Source organism: Phaethon aethereus (genome assembly GCF_964289735.1).
Source record: "Phaethon aethereus genome assembly, chromosome: Z".
NCBI lineage: Eukaryota > Metazoa > Chordata > Aves > Phaethontiformes > Phaethontidae > Phaethon > Phaethon aethereus.
The window spans coordinates 42,769,830-42,786,003 of NC_138577.1; the positions used below are offsets into that span (position 1 = coordinate 42,769,830).

The 16,174-nt window shown below is 39.5% G+C and overlaps 1 protein-coding gene across 1 annotated transcript in view; it reads right to left on the reverse strand.

Moving 5' to 3' along the window:
• The window catches only part of SMC5 (structural maintenance of chromosomes 5), a gene marked incomplete at its 5' end in the record, with an annotated part of 48,475 nt that extends 33,935 nt beyond the window's left edge, over window positions 1-14,540 (reverse strand). Inside the window, 7 exons of the mRNA XM_082013091.1 lie at window positions 1,358-1,519; window positions 5,791-5,931; window positions 7,063-7,197; window positions 8,952-9,114; window positions 11,330-11,382; window positions 12,537-12,678; window positions 14,404-14,540. Of these exons, the coding sequence (XP_081869217.1) occupies window positions 1,358-1,519; window positions 5,791-5,931; window positions 7,063-7,197; window positions 8,952-9,114; window positions 11,330-11,382; window positions 12,537-12,678; window positions 14,404-14,540 (933 nt within the window). The remainder of the gene's footprint in view (window positions 1-1,357; window positions 1,520-5,790; window positions 5,932-7,062; window positions 7,198-8,951; window positions 9,115-11,329; window positions 11,383-12,536; window positions 12,679-14,403) is intronic.
• Between the last annotated feature and the right edge of the window lie 1,634 nt (window positions 14,541-16,174).

Consider the following 16,174-nt stretch of genomic DNA (forward strand, 5'->3'; position numbering starts at 1 on the left):
CCCTTACAGCATTATGAAAATTAATTTCAAGCTTCCAGCTGTTAACCTTCCTTTAAGGAAGTATACTTACTCTTAAAACAACAAAAACCCACAAACCAAACAAAAAACTCCAACCACAGCCAAAAAACCCACTTCAATAGAATTGCAACATTTTTAAAGATTTAGGTATTCTGAATTACAGCATAATAAACTCTTGCAGTACTATGGAGCACAAAATTCAAAGGATGCATTTAGCAACGGGCTTTCTTAATAACAACGTACTTGGGTAAACAGAAAGAGAAGTGGTGTGAACAACAATCTGTGCTTTTGTTTGTCTGGTCTTTCTGCTGTGGTTTTTTCATTTTTGTGGTGGGGTTCTTTCTTTCTTTGGGGGTTGTTTGTTTCTTTAATGAAAGCACATGGACAGTGTATTAGCTCACAGCACACTAAGTGCCACTGAAGTTTCATACCCTGATTCTACAAGACATTTCAAGACAGCAGTCCTCTACAGGTGTCACATATGTCTCCACCAAGTCCTTTGATCTGATCAGTTATCTTCAACCAGAAGTCACTGCAGCAAACATTCTCATGGTATCATTTAACTTTGGTTATCCATTAAAAATTTGTACAGCCTATGCTTACAATGACTTCTGCAGCCTGAATAGCACATGATAGTTAAAAACCTGCACAGAATTACAGTACTTTCCTAGTTGTCATACAGAAATAGTGATTTTCCATATCCCAGGAGAGAGCAGCTACTCAAAAAACTCATAGTAAGCTGTAAGGCATATGTAAGTTTACCATTAAATGCTCTTATGCATAGAAGTAATCCTCCATCACTTGTGAATACTATTTAATAAAAAAAAATTATACCCTACTTAGGGCATTAGGTTAAATATTAGAGGAATGCTTTTAGGCCAGAAAAACTATAATTTGGCTTAAGTCAACCACCCAAACTGGCTACATTTTAAGAAGATAAAAAGAGAATCCACAAACCCAAACTACAGGACACATGAAAACAGGCAACTAATTCTATGTAAGTATGTAACTTAGGGAAACTGTAATATTATATCCCTGAAGATTTTGAAGGGTCTGTGGAGAAAGTTGTAAAATTTGCATGCTCTTAGATTTTTGACTTTCAGAGTTGCTACTGAAGGTTTACTAAGAAATGTATTCCTTGAGTTTTACTGCTTTTAATGGAACACAGAAATGGAGAAGGCAGTAAGCACCAAAGGCACAAGTCCTTCAGAAAAATTTCTTCTGAAACACATCATTATGGCACACTACAAAGAAAGAGATCATTGCTTTACAGTTTACAAAGCTGAACACAGAACACCTGAAATATTACATATGTTAACTGAGAACTTAAAATACCTACCGTATCTCTGATTTTTGTATCTAGACTCTTAAAATATTCTTCATTTTCTTGGATTTTTTTTGTCACTGGGGACTGCATTTCTTTCAGATTCTTCAGGTCTTCCTTGGCTTGGTCTCTTCTTTGCTTCACTTCCTCATGCTGCTGACGAACATTTTCATATTCCTTGGAAGAGTTGAAAGTAAAATAGTTAAAGACTTTTGTCTGTTTCAGTATTTTATACTGCTCTAACATTTAATTGTACATGAGTTTTAAGAGAAAAATCTCATTTAGAAGCTAGTATTAGAGCAACTACTTAAGTAAACCACCTGTTACTAGTCACTATGACTAGGAGATGGAGGGATCATTCAGTACCCAATGAACAAGCACACGCATTCAATGTTCTTAAATAATATGCAATTCAAGTAGCAGAAGAAATGACCAATTTGTCTAAAATTACCCTGCCTCTAAGTCCATCTGGGATCGGTGTGGAAAAAGTAATTCTTTAGCTCCTCTGTCCACAGTTTGAGCACTACTTAGGCAGAAGTCCTCAAGCTAAGGAGCAAATAACCACAGAAAACTTCAGGAGAAAGAAAAGGAAGGAGCTGGACAGATCATTGGAGCCAGTAACAGACATAACCCTGAAGTAAACCAAGGAGAGACAGAGCAGAACAGAACTGAAAACAAACAAAAACTCCACCATACACCACAAATACTACAGAAGTCGCTATCTAGGGAGTTTAACTGGAGATGCATTCCTAAGAAGACGCTGTGTGGTCACTAAGAACCTGCACTTCAAGAAGGTGGGAATTTTGGGGAGATAGTAGTTTAGGCTGAACGAGTCTTTTTTTTTGTCTTTTTTTGTGAATTTTTTTTGTCACTGGGGACTGCATTTCTTTCAGATTCTTCAGTTCAACTACGTGAATTTTTTTGTCTTACAAACTCTGGAGAGGGAGGAAAAAAGAACAAAAAAACCCAAAACCAAACAAAGGACATGACATTCAAGGATTGTTAAGGGTTCATGAGAAAAAAAGATACTCAGAGGACCAGAGGGAAGAGAAGTAGATACTTGTACGGGGGGGTGGGGTGGGCGGGCGGGGGAGGCAGTGCAGAGGAAGGGAAAGCTGTTGGATTTGGCAGGCACTAAAGAAAGCCCCTGGTTTAGAACATATGCTTGAATTATTCCAGGTTTTGCAGCATTAAAAAAATAAACTGAAGATAACCTGCAAGCTTCATCTGTAGCAGCTAACTTTGCTTTATCTGCTACCACTTTTTCCTAGTTAGTTAACTACCCTGCTGGTAAACACACACAATTAATCACAAATAAATCAACTTAGGCTATTAAGTTCAAATTCCTTCTTCATAGTGTTTCATAATGCCAAACACTATTTGAAGAAAGCTGCTGTAATTAAGTGGAGTACAATCAGTAGCCACCATTACAAAGTCACAGAGGTAAAGCAATTATACTTCCACTTAGGTGGTGGAATAAGCTTACAATTTAGTTCTTCTCTAAATAAGGTATTATATTTCAAGTTCAAAGCAAATGCACACACATACAATTACACCTCATTTCATTTCTTCTGATACACAGTACAGGCAAGTTTCCCTAGAAATTATGTTTTTATACAGCAAACGCTTTTAACACTTTAAGAAAACCTGATTTTCACTAAACAACTGCATTTTGGTAACCTTTAAGCAAATAACCTCAATGCTTGTAATTATGCACTTTAGCTAAAGATCTGTAGCAGTTCCAAAGGATTTCACACTCCCAACAGATATTTGCTCCTAAACTATGTAACAAAGCTTTTCTCAGTTGTGAATGGAAGAGGAGGAAAAAAATGGACATAGCTTGGACAAAACACATTTTCAGAATTACATGTTTTCAGGACACTTACATCAGGAGGAACAGCACCTCCTGCTGCTAAAACAGTATACCATATGGTATACCATACTACCTTAATCTTAAGCTTGGAAGAATAAGAAACCCCTTTTCTTTAAGGCCCTAGAAAAGAAGGGCTATCTATGTCAAAAAAATGTAGCTCCTTAAATCTGCTCCTTGATTGTAGATGAAACTCCCATTAAGGTACACACGAGAACGTAAAACACCCCTTAAATCCTTGAGTCCAAATCTTTAATGTTGTACTTCTAGGGTACATTTTATGGAATTTAAAGCAGATGCTAAAAAGCATTTCGGACATGTAGTCTTATATAAAAATGGTTTATAATTCTCAACATACAGAAGCAGCTTGCACTGACTAGAAAAAAAACACTTGACAAGAAAAGTGTTCCTCAGGTGAACAGCAGTAGAGTCTTCAGGATAAAAACACAGCTCTGCGGTGATCAAATTGTTAAACAAGTTCAGCGCTAGACTTTCTCTTTTCCACTACTATCAAAAGACAACCTAGTGTCATACTTCAGCTGGCCTGTTTTCAGGCTGCCTATCTTCTCCTTTTCAAACATATTGCAGTTTTTATACATCTGCCTCCTGGCTGATTTGAAGGGTCACCTAGCTATTCTGTTTTGTTACAGAGACAATTCTAAACAGCTAGGTATGTTCAGTCTTCAAACAGAAACCTACTTTGGGATGGGGAAAGATCCGCAGAAGGAAGAATAAACTCCCATGCTCCCCTCAACTTTGGTGAACCAAATTTTAAGACATCAAAAACGTTTATTCTTAGGATTAAACAGTGCTAGATCAGATGACAAAGAAATATGCCTTTGTAAGAGAATGCATTTCTTCTTTCAGAGAGAGCTTGATATCTTGCAACCTAATAGAATACCAAGAGGTCTATCAGGAGGATTTGACAAACCACAAAATGGCAACAATCATGTACACTAAAAATCACAATAGAAAGTGAAATTTTGTGAAATAACTTCTACCTAGTAATACAATTGTGTTGACAACCCTTGATTTCAACTGCAGATTATCCACAAGCAAGTGACTTGTGGTAGACAATCTGGTACACACTACTGATTCTGCACTACAAATCAGAACTTCATGCAAGTGTCAAAACACACTGTTTTTTCTATAGGTTCAGTGGCCAAAAAGTTAAATTAGTCCCAACTGAGTGGACCCACGAGAAGTATTTAATATACTCAGCAGCACAAACTGCCTAGAAGACAGCAGTGAGAGTAAGATGTGAAGAGATCTGCCTAAATTTGCTAAGAAACACATAACACATGTTCTCAAACTTATGGAAGGCAATTTAACTGACAGCAGGTAAGATTCTTAACTTTGGTTCCCCCCGCCAGTTTCCAATCAGCCTTCAGAGTTTTGTATCTGCAAATACCTTAGAGAACAATCAGTATCAGTCTACATAACTATGCAAGACCTCTTCTAACGTAACTCTCCCTTTTTGTTAACTAAGCCAGGCTAACGCATGTGTGGTATGAAAAACCTGCATCATTCAGCAAGTGCAGAAGTCCAATCCTAACGGCACAGTGCATACAAGCTCACCTCCTTATCACCTACCACCATCCATCTATTTCAATTGCTGCTCCTATATCCCTCTGTGCTGTTAGCACAGAGGTTAAAAGGCAGTGAAGGCAAACATCCCCTGAAACCAGTCGCTCCTCAAGATACAAGGTACAAAAAGTTCTTTGTATACCCATGCAAGGCTTTGTAATCTGCAAAATTGCCACAGAATACCTTACAAAGTCTTCTGCATCCTCCACAAATATTACACGTACATTTTCCTAACTTCTGTATCTGTACTTCACGAATTCTGTAAAGCTTGCAAACAAGGCAAACAACATATTGCTTCAATATAATAAAATCCACATCAGCTCAAACTGTTTGTAATAATTTAATCTGAATGACCATTCAACATTAAACTGAACTACAACCATGAGAGTGCTGTTCAGAAAGACTTATTTTGCTTTGTGTAAGTGACCTGTCCTTGATTCTAGGTTTTTAAATTTGTTTAAAATACCTATCTCTCCAAATACCAATATTTTTTAGATTGGCAGCCTATATTCATCATCATTTGTCATGCACATCAAACCTCAATCAGTAAATTAAAATTAGCAAAGGAGGAAGGCAACCTGTAAAAAAACCCCCCAAAAACCCTCAAAACATAAAAACCACAGTCTGTAAAAGTTACAGCTGGAAGAACCAAGTGGGACTGGCAAGGCACAGATTAAATTAAGCCAGTTGTGTCTGCAAGGAATAAAAGGAGTACTGCTCTTGGCACAATGTTGCTGGCTTTCCTAACTACTTAAGTTACTTCTTAAGCAACTTCTTCAGTCCAGCTACGTATCCAAGCAAATCTCTGATCAAAGTTAGGCCAAGAACAGCATTTCAAGACCTGGCCTGTTTGCACCAAGAAATTTTAATGATGTTCAAGTTACTTTTAAATTTAAAATTTCTTTTAAAGAAACTTTTTGCATATTTTATAATCGTGCAGTATTAGGAAAAATGGGTTAGGTAAGAAAAAACACAGAAAACAAAAACTTACCACCCAAGGCCTCTTCCGCTCAAGCATCTCTATTGAGTCTAGATGGCGCTTGCGCTCGTGGTATCGCTCAACATCTTGTTTGTATCGTTCAAGCCTCTGTCTCATTTTCTCCAAAGAGTTAGTTTTGTCTCTGCACAAGTTCTGTAAGAATATACATTGTCATGTTTTACATTATCTACTTATCTACTCTGTGAAAACATTTTCCAGATATAGTCCACACCTCACCTGTACATTAAAGCAGAAATTTAACACCTGGGAGGACATTTTAGTACAGCAGTAATCAGAGAGGAACAACCCAACTAGGACTAGTTGTCCAGCTTTGCTAAGTATGTTTATCACATACTTTTTGTAAAAACAGATCTAATTTAAACAGAAATCTTAATCAAAGAAATTATTTAATTTATTTTCTCAGGAAGAAAATAAATCTCTCTCCCTACAGCTCAAGCCTCCATAAATTCTAGACACTTCTAAACCACCATAACCGGTTTTGCTAAATGTAAGTATCAAAAATGCTTGTGAAGCATCTTGTAGAGATTTGTAACAGAAACATTAAGGTTGGTATGTGAATGTAGTATGTATGAGTGGAAATGCATGCACACACACAAGAAGGAACAGCAGAACAAACGATTAAAAGAATGGCCGGTATGGCTAACAACAGACACTGTTCCCAGAACATTGTTCCCAAGACACCATCCCCAGCACTAACAGCAAGGAACACATTATTTCTGCAAAGATCACTAAGATTGCACTCTGCTAAGATCAGGGAAAGACACCATCCTGGTTTTAGGACACAGGAACAAGATTGCCGCTTATTGCATACACTCTCCCTTTTCCTCTTTGTCTGTTAATATTGCAAACCAGAAAAAACAGGTAGCAGGCAACAATCTTGTCCATAATTTATGGAAGTTGAAGTCAGCAAGATTAAAGCAAAGGACCACCCTATAACAGCTGATGACTTCTAAAAGGCATAAAAGATCAGTTCAGAAAAGCTGTTGCCAGTCAAGAATCCCACAGAAGTGATGAGTAGTTGACAACAGGCATGCCTTGTTCTCTGTGTCCAAACCACTTGCACACATGTCTTTGTTCTTACGAGCATGTGAGTGTTGGACTGAATGAATTCTAGGATAAGATGAACATGATTCAGTAAAATCAGCTTATTGCATACTTTGTGAATAGATACCATCTTCTAATTCTGCAAGATCTCGCGTTAAATTTTATTATGCTAATTTCCCTACAGTCACTGCTTTCTGTCTCTATAATGTGCATGTTTACCTCCAATTCTCTTTCCTTTTCTCTAAAGTTTTTCAGTTCACAGTGAAATTGGTACATTTCTGGAGGACCGATGGATTTTTCAGTGGCTTCAAGCAACTCAGTCTTACTCAGTTTTGCAAATTCTCCAACTTTGTCCTGTAAAATAAAAAAAGTTACAAAAATACTGTATTAGTTAGAACAGTGCAATACAGTAATACTAGATTTAAATACCGCAGTTGACTTCTCATGAACATCATCTGACTTACAGTTCTATGCCAGATAGCTCTGGCCTAGTTAAGCATAGGATGCTTAACTTAATCTCAGAGTAGCAACCAAACTTTCCTAAACATTTGTGCAGTTTCATACACCCTTGTCTTGGACCTGTTCTGGAATGATTTTCGCTGTTCTTGGCTGTTTGGCAGCTTTTGAGGGTAGCTGAGAACATTGGTTAGGTTTTTTTTTAATTGGTTATTAATCTTCTGAACAAGACACGTTAGTACAGACAATTAAAAGTTTTATTCCACTGTAGTCTTAATATTGGCTCTTAGGCTGCTGAGGCTACACCTTCCCAGTATAAATGCTATGATTAACTCACAAGTTAAGCAATACAGAAGTTATTACTGGCTGGCAGCCAAGGGTATTAGGAAGTATTGCTACCATCCAAGGCAGAGGAACAGCTCAAAACCAAGACTGGAGTGAAAGGTGTGCTTGCCATTGCTACAGCAGCAAAGAGCAAATAAACCTAAACTACCAACATAGTAATATTCACTGAACTAATATTTATGTACTAAACAAAAAGCTAGTTTAAGTACAAAAGTTATGTTGGCAGACTATGCAGAAAGTTCTACCCTAAACAAAAACTGTGAATATGTAAATGAAAAAAACCCACAACAAAACCCCAGAATATTTGTTTCCACAATATAAGCTTTCTAAATTGTGACTTTTTCAGCCTATCTTCTTGAATGCACTCCTTGAATAGAACAATAAACCCATGGTTGGCTAGGCTCTGATAAGCTTTCCTTTCACTACCATCCCTTATGATCCACATGAACTTGGAAGGTCTTAGGAAGGAATCCACCATAACTTTTTTTAAGGTGCAATTGTGAGGCATAGAAATCCTGACATGCCCAAGCATGGATTCGAACAGGGAAACCACTTGTAGCATTCCTTAGCCTTCTCTCTCCTTTAGGAGCTATGTTCCATCAGGATGATTTTACACTTAGATAATTTGATCCTAAATACCTTTAAGTCCTATGCTACGCTCAAGAAACTGTTAAGCCACAGACGTTACCAAAAAGGGTCTAGTAGCAGTCTCTGTTGCAACTGTAGAGTCATTTAGTAGGACTGCTTTCTGCTTTTCGGAAAAAGAAAAGCAGACAACTCTTCCCCTCCACTTAACAAGTACAGGATCCAATCTTGAGGAACCGACAGGATATAACCAGAGAAAAGTGCATACAGGGATTGACTGGAAAGGTCAGAGATGCAGGATACAGGAATCATGCAGGTATAGAGACAGTGCTAGATCTCAAGACCTCATAAAAGTTTCCCTACAGATTTGTTGTTTAAGAACATCTCTACAACAGCACAGACAGGATGGACAGATATCACTGCTAGTGCTACTACTCGAACACCAACATGGGGAACATCAGCAGCTTTCCTTTCAGTGTCAACTGATGGCAGCTACAAAGCGTCAACTGATAGCAGGTACAAAACAGTCCAATCAGTGAGCCTTAAGGGTCACGCAGTTCCTCCCTTCTTTCACCATCACACCAGTATGGCTACCTCATCCATCTCATTCTTTGTGCTGTCCCCTTCAATTGCTGAAGTGCTACAAATGCTAAGAAGCAACAAAACCCTCTCAAAAAGTAGCACTCCATTTGCACCCATTGTCTTTCAAAATTCATTCATACCTGAGGAAGAAACTGGCACAGATTGTCCACCTGGATGTTTAAGGCTGCAATCTGCTCTTCTACTGTTTTCAGGGTTGTTGGCTTTCTGTTCATAAACCATGCTGATGTGTTGTTCAGCACATGAATCTCACGTGTGATAATGATATTGTCAGGTGTTTTAGACCTGATTGATAAAAAGAAGTGTTTACACTTTTGAGAACACACAAAGGTTACCAGTTGTCAAAGTATGTTGGAGTTGTGGTATTGAAACTTTTAGATATCTAAATATTTAATATACATTAACTGGACAGTAGCAGCAGATGAACATTTTATGCTTCAGAAACCACCTAGTATTTCAGTGATGAATTAATCTCACACAGAAAACATGAAGAATATCTGCAAGTGTCTTAAGTTAGAAAAAGTTATTTATATAAATGACATACTCATACGTATGAACAATTTGTCAAATGTGAATAGTTTATATAAAAATGTATTTAATACATTTACTAAGTTTTAAAATTGGTATGCAGGAGGTGCACACTAACACTATGCCTTAAAGATTAGTGTACAGAACTACATAAATAAGCTGTGTATATACATTCCATTTGGGAATAAAAATAACATCATACAGTATGATAAATACCAATTTGCTTTCATTTTGTGCCTTTAAAGAACAGCAAAGATGCATCAGTTGTCCACTTCGTTTTCTAGCTCAATAATTATCTTAAAAAATTTAGTCTGGTTAAGATGCATCAATAACAAATGAGCAATGAGATAGTCAAACTCTTGAAATTTTGTTCACCATTTTGATTTAGAAATGGTCTACTACCTGTTCAGTCAGCATGTTGTTAAAGGTGGAGGACAAGGGCTCATAACAGTTTGGAGGCCATGCACCTTAGGAGACTTAAGATTAGAGGTCAAAGTAGGAGTAATTCAACCGTTTCCAGCATTTGGAGTAAGTGTCATAGGCATATGAGCCTAGTTCTTGAAGGCTGTATGATTATTTCCTCACAAATATCCACTACCTTATTTTATACCAGACTTCCTTCAAGAGACCTAAAAAGCCATGCTGCTTTCTTCTATCAAATTAAGGACTTTTTCCTACTATAACTCTTGATTTTAGTTATAATCCAAGGGCCAAATTCAATCAGGACAGTCTGTGCCTACAGAACTCAAGTTTTAAATTCCTGTTAAAAAGCAGTCTTCTGCATCATTGTGCTATCACACTAGATGTTGCATTTAAATATTTTCTACCAATTAGACAATGGACTGAATTACATTGCAACCACGACAATAAAAATGACAACTCATCACATACTGCAAGTCTCTCTTCAGACTTTCAAGTAACATCGGGATGTATCTATCTTGAAACAATCACACCAGCTACCTGAAAGACATCCTACCTCCTGACCTATTGCTTAGCCAGTCTCCAAAGAATGTCTTACTTGATGACTCTGACAAGAACAAAAGTGGATAGAATTTTTTCAAAGACCTATTCCAGTCTATCTTTTTTCCTTAACACAATTTTCTTATACAATCTGATGAGGGTGGCCAATTGTTATTCAAATTAACTCGGGCTCTGAATCAGTTGATCAGCTCTATGTACTATTTAGTTGAGGCAAATAGATCAGGTTAAGACTTATCAAAACCACCTGTGCTATTGCAGTTTCATGTTAAGACCTCCACAAAAAACCAGCCATTTAAGAACTCTATTAGGACAGTCTCTCTTTAGTTATTAAAAAAAAAAAGTACCTAGAGGAAACATGTAGTATTGCCCTGTAACCACAAGCTACTGATGGAATTTTACAGAGCAAGTCCAAATGATTTTCAGTGGCACGGTTTTGCAAAAGCTTACCTAGAAGACTGCATTAGCAGGAATTAGTCAGATCTACTTTTTTTTCCCTTCTTTTGTTTCATGATGTGATGTTTTCAGTAAGAATGTAGAGGAGTCCCTCACACTAGCAGTATAAGAAAGTGAAGGCAGAACATTTGGGTTTAAAATTTAGACTTTGCCTTTTTTTTTCCCCTTTTTGAAAAAAATTTCCAACTACTATGTCATGAAGGCAGTACTGATTGTATCTGAATCACCTGAACCTTAAATGAAATCATAAGCTAAATATACCATATACGTCAATCTTTACCTACATATTCTTTGTACGTCAAGACAAGGTAAAATGCTTCAGAAAGCAAAATCAAGACCAGCCATCACTGCTTACTTTTTGTGTGACAATTATTTAACCTTAACATTTTGAAGTCTGAGTAAAAAAAGAAAAGAAAAAATAGATCACCAGCTTAAAGACAAGTCTCTGCACACCAGATTTTTTATCACAACAGTGAATGACTGTGTGGGGAAATAATCTAACTAAAAATGCACAAGAAAATAAAGTTTTACTACTTACAGTTCAATTTCTACTACACCTTTCAAGCACCCCTGCTTTACAAAGAGACCAACCTACAAAATTAAATGTAGAAGTTATTATTGCAAAATAAGTGTATTAAAGTGTAATCTCGTGCAAAAATATGTATTCATGTAACAGAGTTGCTGTAATGGCATCTTTTATTGAAAACTTAAAATTAAAAACTAAAATTCATTTTGGCTTTGTATTAGCTAAAAATAAAGGAAGAAACTATTATCTTCCTCATCAACTAGCAGCATTAGAACTTCATCCACAGATTAACAATTTCTGATCAATTTCAACCTCCAAAACTGAACAAACTATAATCAGCAGATGCACAGAAAGGAAGAAGTTCTCATGAATTCAGGGAGCAAAGGCAATACAAATGAAAGACATTGCCAAATATCTGTACCAACAGAACTGCCAATTGTAACAGTATAAAAATATATGAACATGAAAAGCCAATAAAAACACCAACACACAATGCTGCCATGTAGTCAGTTTCCATATTTGCATTTGCTCAAGACTGAGCTGCAACCATCGAATAAATACGTACAATCATTTAGGTACCCAGATTCAGTGCTCTAAAGATCTACTGAAACATCTTCTGTCCAACCAGGACATCCAAGAAAGAGCGAGCAAGGCTTAAAAGAAGTGACAATACAAACTTCGTACTATAACATCAACACATGATCCCTTGGGGAGCAAAAATGAAAATAACAGAACAACCCAAAACAATCCAACTTCCATTCAAAGACCAGTGTCTCCATGCTTTTAGATAAATTCTGAGACACATGTTATTTCTACAGGTTCTATATACTTGGAAATTTAAGTTAGACTTTTTTATTTGTCCTTTAGTTGGTATTTCTGATAAAATGTTATTTATGCATTAGGAGGTATTTTCCCACCCCATTGTGGAGGCTTAGACATCCTCAAATATAACCTCTAATCTATTCAGGTTCCAGCACAACTCAGGTGTTTCCATTTCATAATTGAGCCAAAACAACAAGTAGTTAATAAGTAGTTAAGTAAGACAAAACCCCTTTGGTAAAAGCCTTTGTCTCTGGACCAGGTTATTCTACAATTTGGACACCTTAATTTTTATAAAAATAAAACGTCAAAGAAGACAGTCTTTCTCCCCCTCCTCTGCTGGACAGGGCTCTTAAAAAAATTCAGATTAAACATGAAAGTTACAGAAGTTCATAGTTACCTTATCAGCTCGCCCTATGAAAGAAGGTTTTCCAGCCAGTCCCAGGCAGATGGCACAAACAATACTTGACTTCCCTGTTCCATTAGCACCTACAATCATGTTCAGATTGGGTCCTGGATGTACTTCACAGACATCGTATGTTCTGGAAAGCACAATAATTTTTTGAACCTTATAAACACTGTGTCACCTAAAAAAAATTTACTTGCTTAAAAACACTTTATGATTATATTAAATATGATAGATAATTTTATCAAATCTAGACACAATCCTCAAATACCATTTTGTAAGAAAATCTCAGAGTGAAAACTAACACTACAATAAAACACTGTGGAATACATTCCTACCAGCCAGAGTACTCACTTGTTTTCTTCAAAACAAATTATTATAAAGAATGAAATCAAGACACATAATGACAATTTCTACTGCCTTTACTAAGACATCATATTATTTTACGTATTAAAAAACAAAAGACAGAAAATGTAAGTGAATTCAGTCAAGTCTGTTACATTTAATTCCAGCTGTGTGCTACGCTGCAGTCACAGAAGGAGATTCCACTTGTCTATCTAATCCATATGATGTACTTCTGTCTTAAACTCTACAAGAAGTGTGTGGAACTCTGTATTCATACATCAGGCAGCAGCTTTCTTGAGTTACAGAACCTAAAACATTAGCCTGTTGTCAGTGATTTTCTTTTAAATTCTTTTAGACATCTTTCATTGTGTGCATCCAGCATGCTTACTGCAACAGCAACTACAGGAAAAGACCAAGACCTAGCGTGCAAATTCAAGAAAAAACATTAATGTTGATATGATCAGTAACATCCCAAATTTATAAGGAACTCCACGATTCAATGTTGTGTTCCCACATTGTGCCACACACACAGAGGGAAACCGAGACACTAACACCAAAAAACAAACAGAAAGCAGCTAATGATAAGATAATGACATAACCCACGTTCGTCTGGAACAGAAGGTATTTGAACCTTTAATGCTGAGACTTAAACTGCTATGTTTGAAGTTTCATCTGACATCTCCAGCATGACCTGTGAACTATGCTACTCAGAACTGTTTTCAAGGCTGACATGGAGCTATCAGCATACTTTAAGAAAATGGCTTGAAAGCTTCTAAAAGTAACTATAAAAGTTCCAAACAGAACAGTATTCCCCATACACAAAAGCTAGAGAAAGCACGTGCCAAAGATACCGCCACAGATACTTTAGCCTAATAGTTCCCGAGGCCCGTTCCTGCCGCCCTATGAACATCTTCTGCACTCTCCTCTCCTCCACTGATGGACAATCACCTAACTGGGACAAAAAAAAAGCACGTAGAGGTCGACATGGACAACAAGGACCACCACCTTAGGGGGAAGAAGGGCCGACACAACCACCACTGGGGAACGCACCCCCACGGAAGTGAGACTGCACAAAAATCTACGGGACTCGTAACCCACACAGCAGGTCCTCTCACCCCTCTGAACAAGGCATCATCTTCCACGGAAAAAACATTTCACGCGCTCCCTCTTCCAGCCCCGGCTCTCCTCGGTATCCAAGGTCTCCCTTAAACGGGGGCGACTCCTGGCTCCGTGCACCATGGCGCAGAACGGCCGCAGTGAGCGCGTCCCTGCCTCGCCAGCCCCCTGCTCCAGGTTTGGCCCTTCTGATTTAACCATCAGCTTCCCCAGACCCACACCCGCTTTAAAACGGGGCGAGGCGGAGGGGGAAGCCGAGGCCGCCCAAGCTTGCCACCGACCTCACGGACGGCAGGGAGTCCGCACGCCATTGCCCACAGGGGCCCTGCGGCCAATGGCGGCCGCTCGGCCGCCGCCGCCACCACCACCTGGGACGAGAAAGAGCCCACCGCTCACTCACAGAAAGTTCTCCATGAAGATCCTGACGATGGAACCCTCGACGAAGCGGGGGCGCGCTTCGGTGCTCCTCACGAAGCGCTGGCTGTTGCCGAAGTGACAGGTGCCCAGGCCCCCCAGACCAGACGCCGCGAGCGCCATCTTCCCCCTAAACCCACCCTCACCCCTCGGCCGAGAGAAACCGCCCCTCGCCTCGCTCTTATTGGCGGGCGGGAAACGGCGGGCAGGTGAAGAGCGCTCTCATTGGCTTAGGGGGCGGGACTAAGCCGCAGTTAAGCTTTTCATTGGCTTTGCAGCGTGCCGCGCTGATGCCCGTTGGCTGTAGGGTAGCAGAGCGGTAAGGGTGGACCCGGGAAGGAGGTTGTGGTGTTGCTTTCTGTTTCGGACAGGCAGGCGGCTTGCGCCCGGCGTGAAGGGACGGGCGCTGTGCAGAGGGAAGGAGCCGGTGCCTGCGCCGCGTCCGCGGACGCGACCCCCCCCGGTGCTCACCCCTCGGAGGCCGGAGCGGGGTGGGAGGTCGTTGGGCTGCGAGGCCGCTGCCCCCTCGGCTGTCACCGCCCGCTACCGCTAGCGGCCTTTCACCGGCTGCTGGGCAGCATGAGGCGGGGCGGGAGAGCGGTGGAGGCGGCTTTCCCACGAGGTGGCAGCACAGCCGAGCAGTTGGGCGGACAGTGCTTCAGGGGTGGGCGCCTTCTAAGTGACCCCCGCCCTTCGTGGAGACATGGTAGGGTTCCGGGCGAGCGAGCTCTTCTTGTTTTCGTATTCCCGCACCTGTCTGGGTTTGTTTACTTCTTAATTTTTTAACAAAATAACAGGAAAAATATTTTTCATGTGTTACTTAGGAGCTCGAGAAGTCTGTAGGAAGGATAGGTGTCCTTTGGAAGTGATCCTAGAGGAATGCGTGCGTGTGAGATTTTGGCATGTGGACTGCAGGGCAATCACCGGTGTTACTGAGACTCCTGTAGGTGCCTTACCTTTCCCATATGCTTTATTTTTCCTCTCAGACCAAGAGTTCCTGCTGGAGCAGAAGGCCTCATAACTACACAAATCTTTGACGAGGACCCAGGAAGCTGATAAAGACTGCTGAAAGACAGGTAAGAACTGCTTGTGCTTAAGAGGAAATAGGTAAAGGAATTGACAAATAAGTAGAGTGATTTGTCCTAGCAAGTTTACAAGGAAAACAATGTTTTTCCAATCTGAACCAGACACTTGACATGCAGAGGCTTGCAAGGCAATCCTAAGCAACCCTACTTGTAATATCCTGCAAAGACTGAGACTGTCATGGTAAAGACATCAGAACAGCATCTTTGGGTATGTGTGTAGCACAAGTGGGGCCAATGAGGAAAAAGTAATAGCTCTGTAATAGAGTGTGAAATTGTATCATTGTAAATTAGCAACACTGGTATGTCTATGAGTTAATTTGAATATTAGTTGATTTATTAGTTGGTAGTGTTTTACTCAATCAATAAAAATTGTAGGCTCCTAAATCAGTTATTTCTCAAGCTTGCAGACCAAAAGGATAGGGTTGGACTCATTAAGTAACAGTGACTTCCAGCCAAAAGAGGAGACAGTGGATTAGGGAACCACTTCAACATATTCCCACTAGAGACTGCTGAAGAGATCCCTTTTTCCCAGAATTTGTCCAGGAGCATTTTCCAGGATCTGGTGAGTATGGATGCTGGTAAGAGCTGGAAAAAGGAGACAGCGAAGGCCACAAAGTAGACAGTGCTTTGACCAAGAGGAGTTCTTGGAAGAAGAGAAGGGGGATGTAAAAG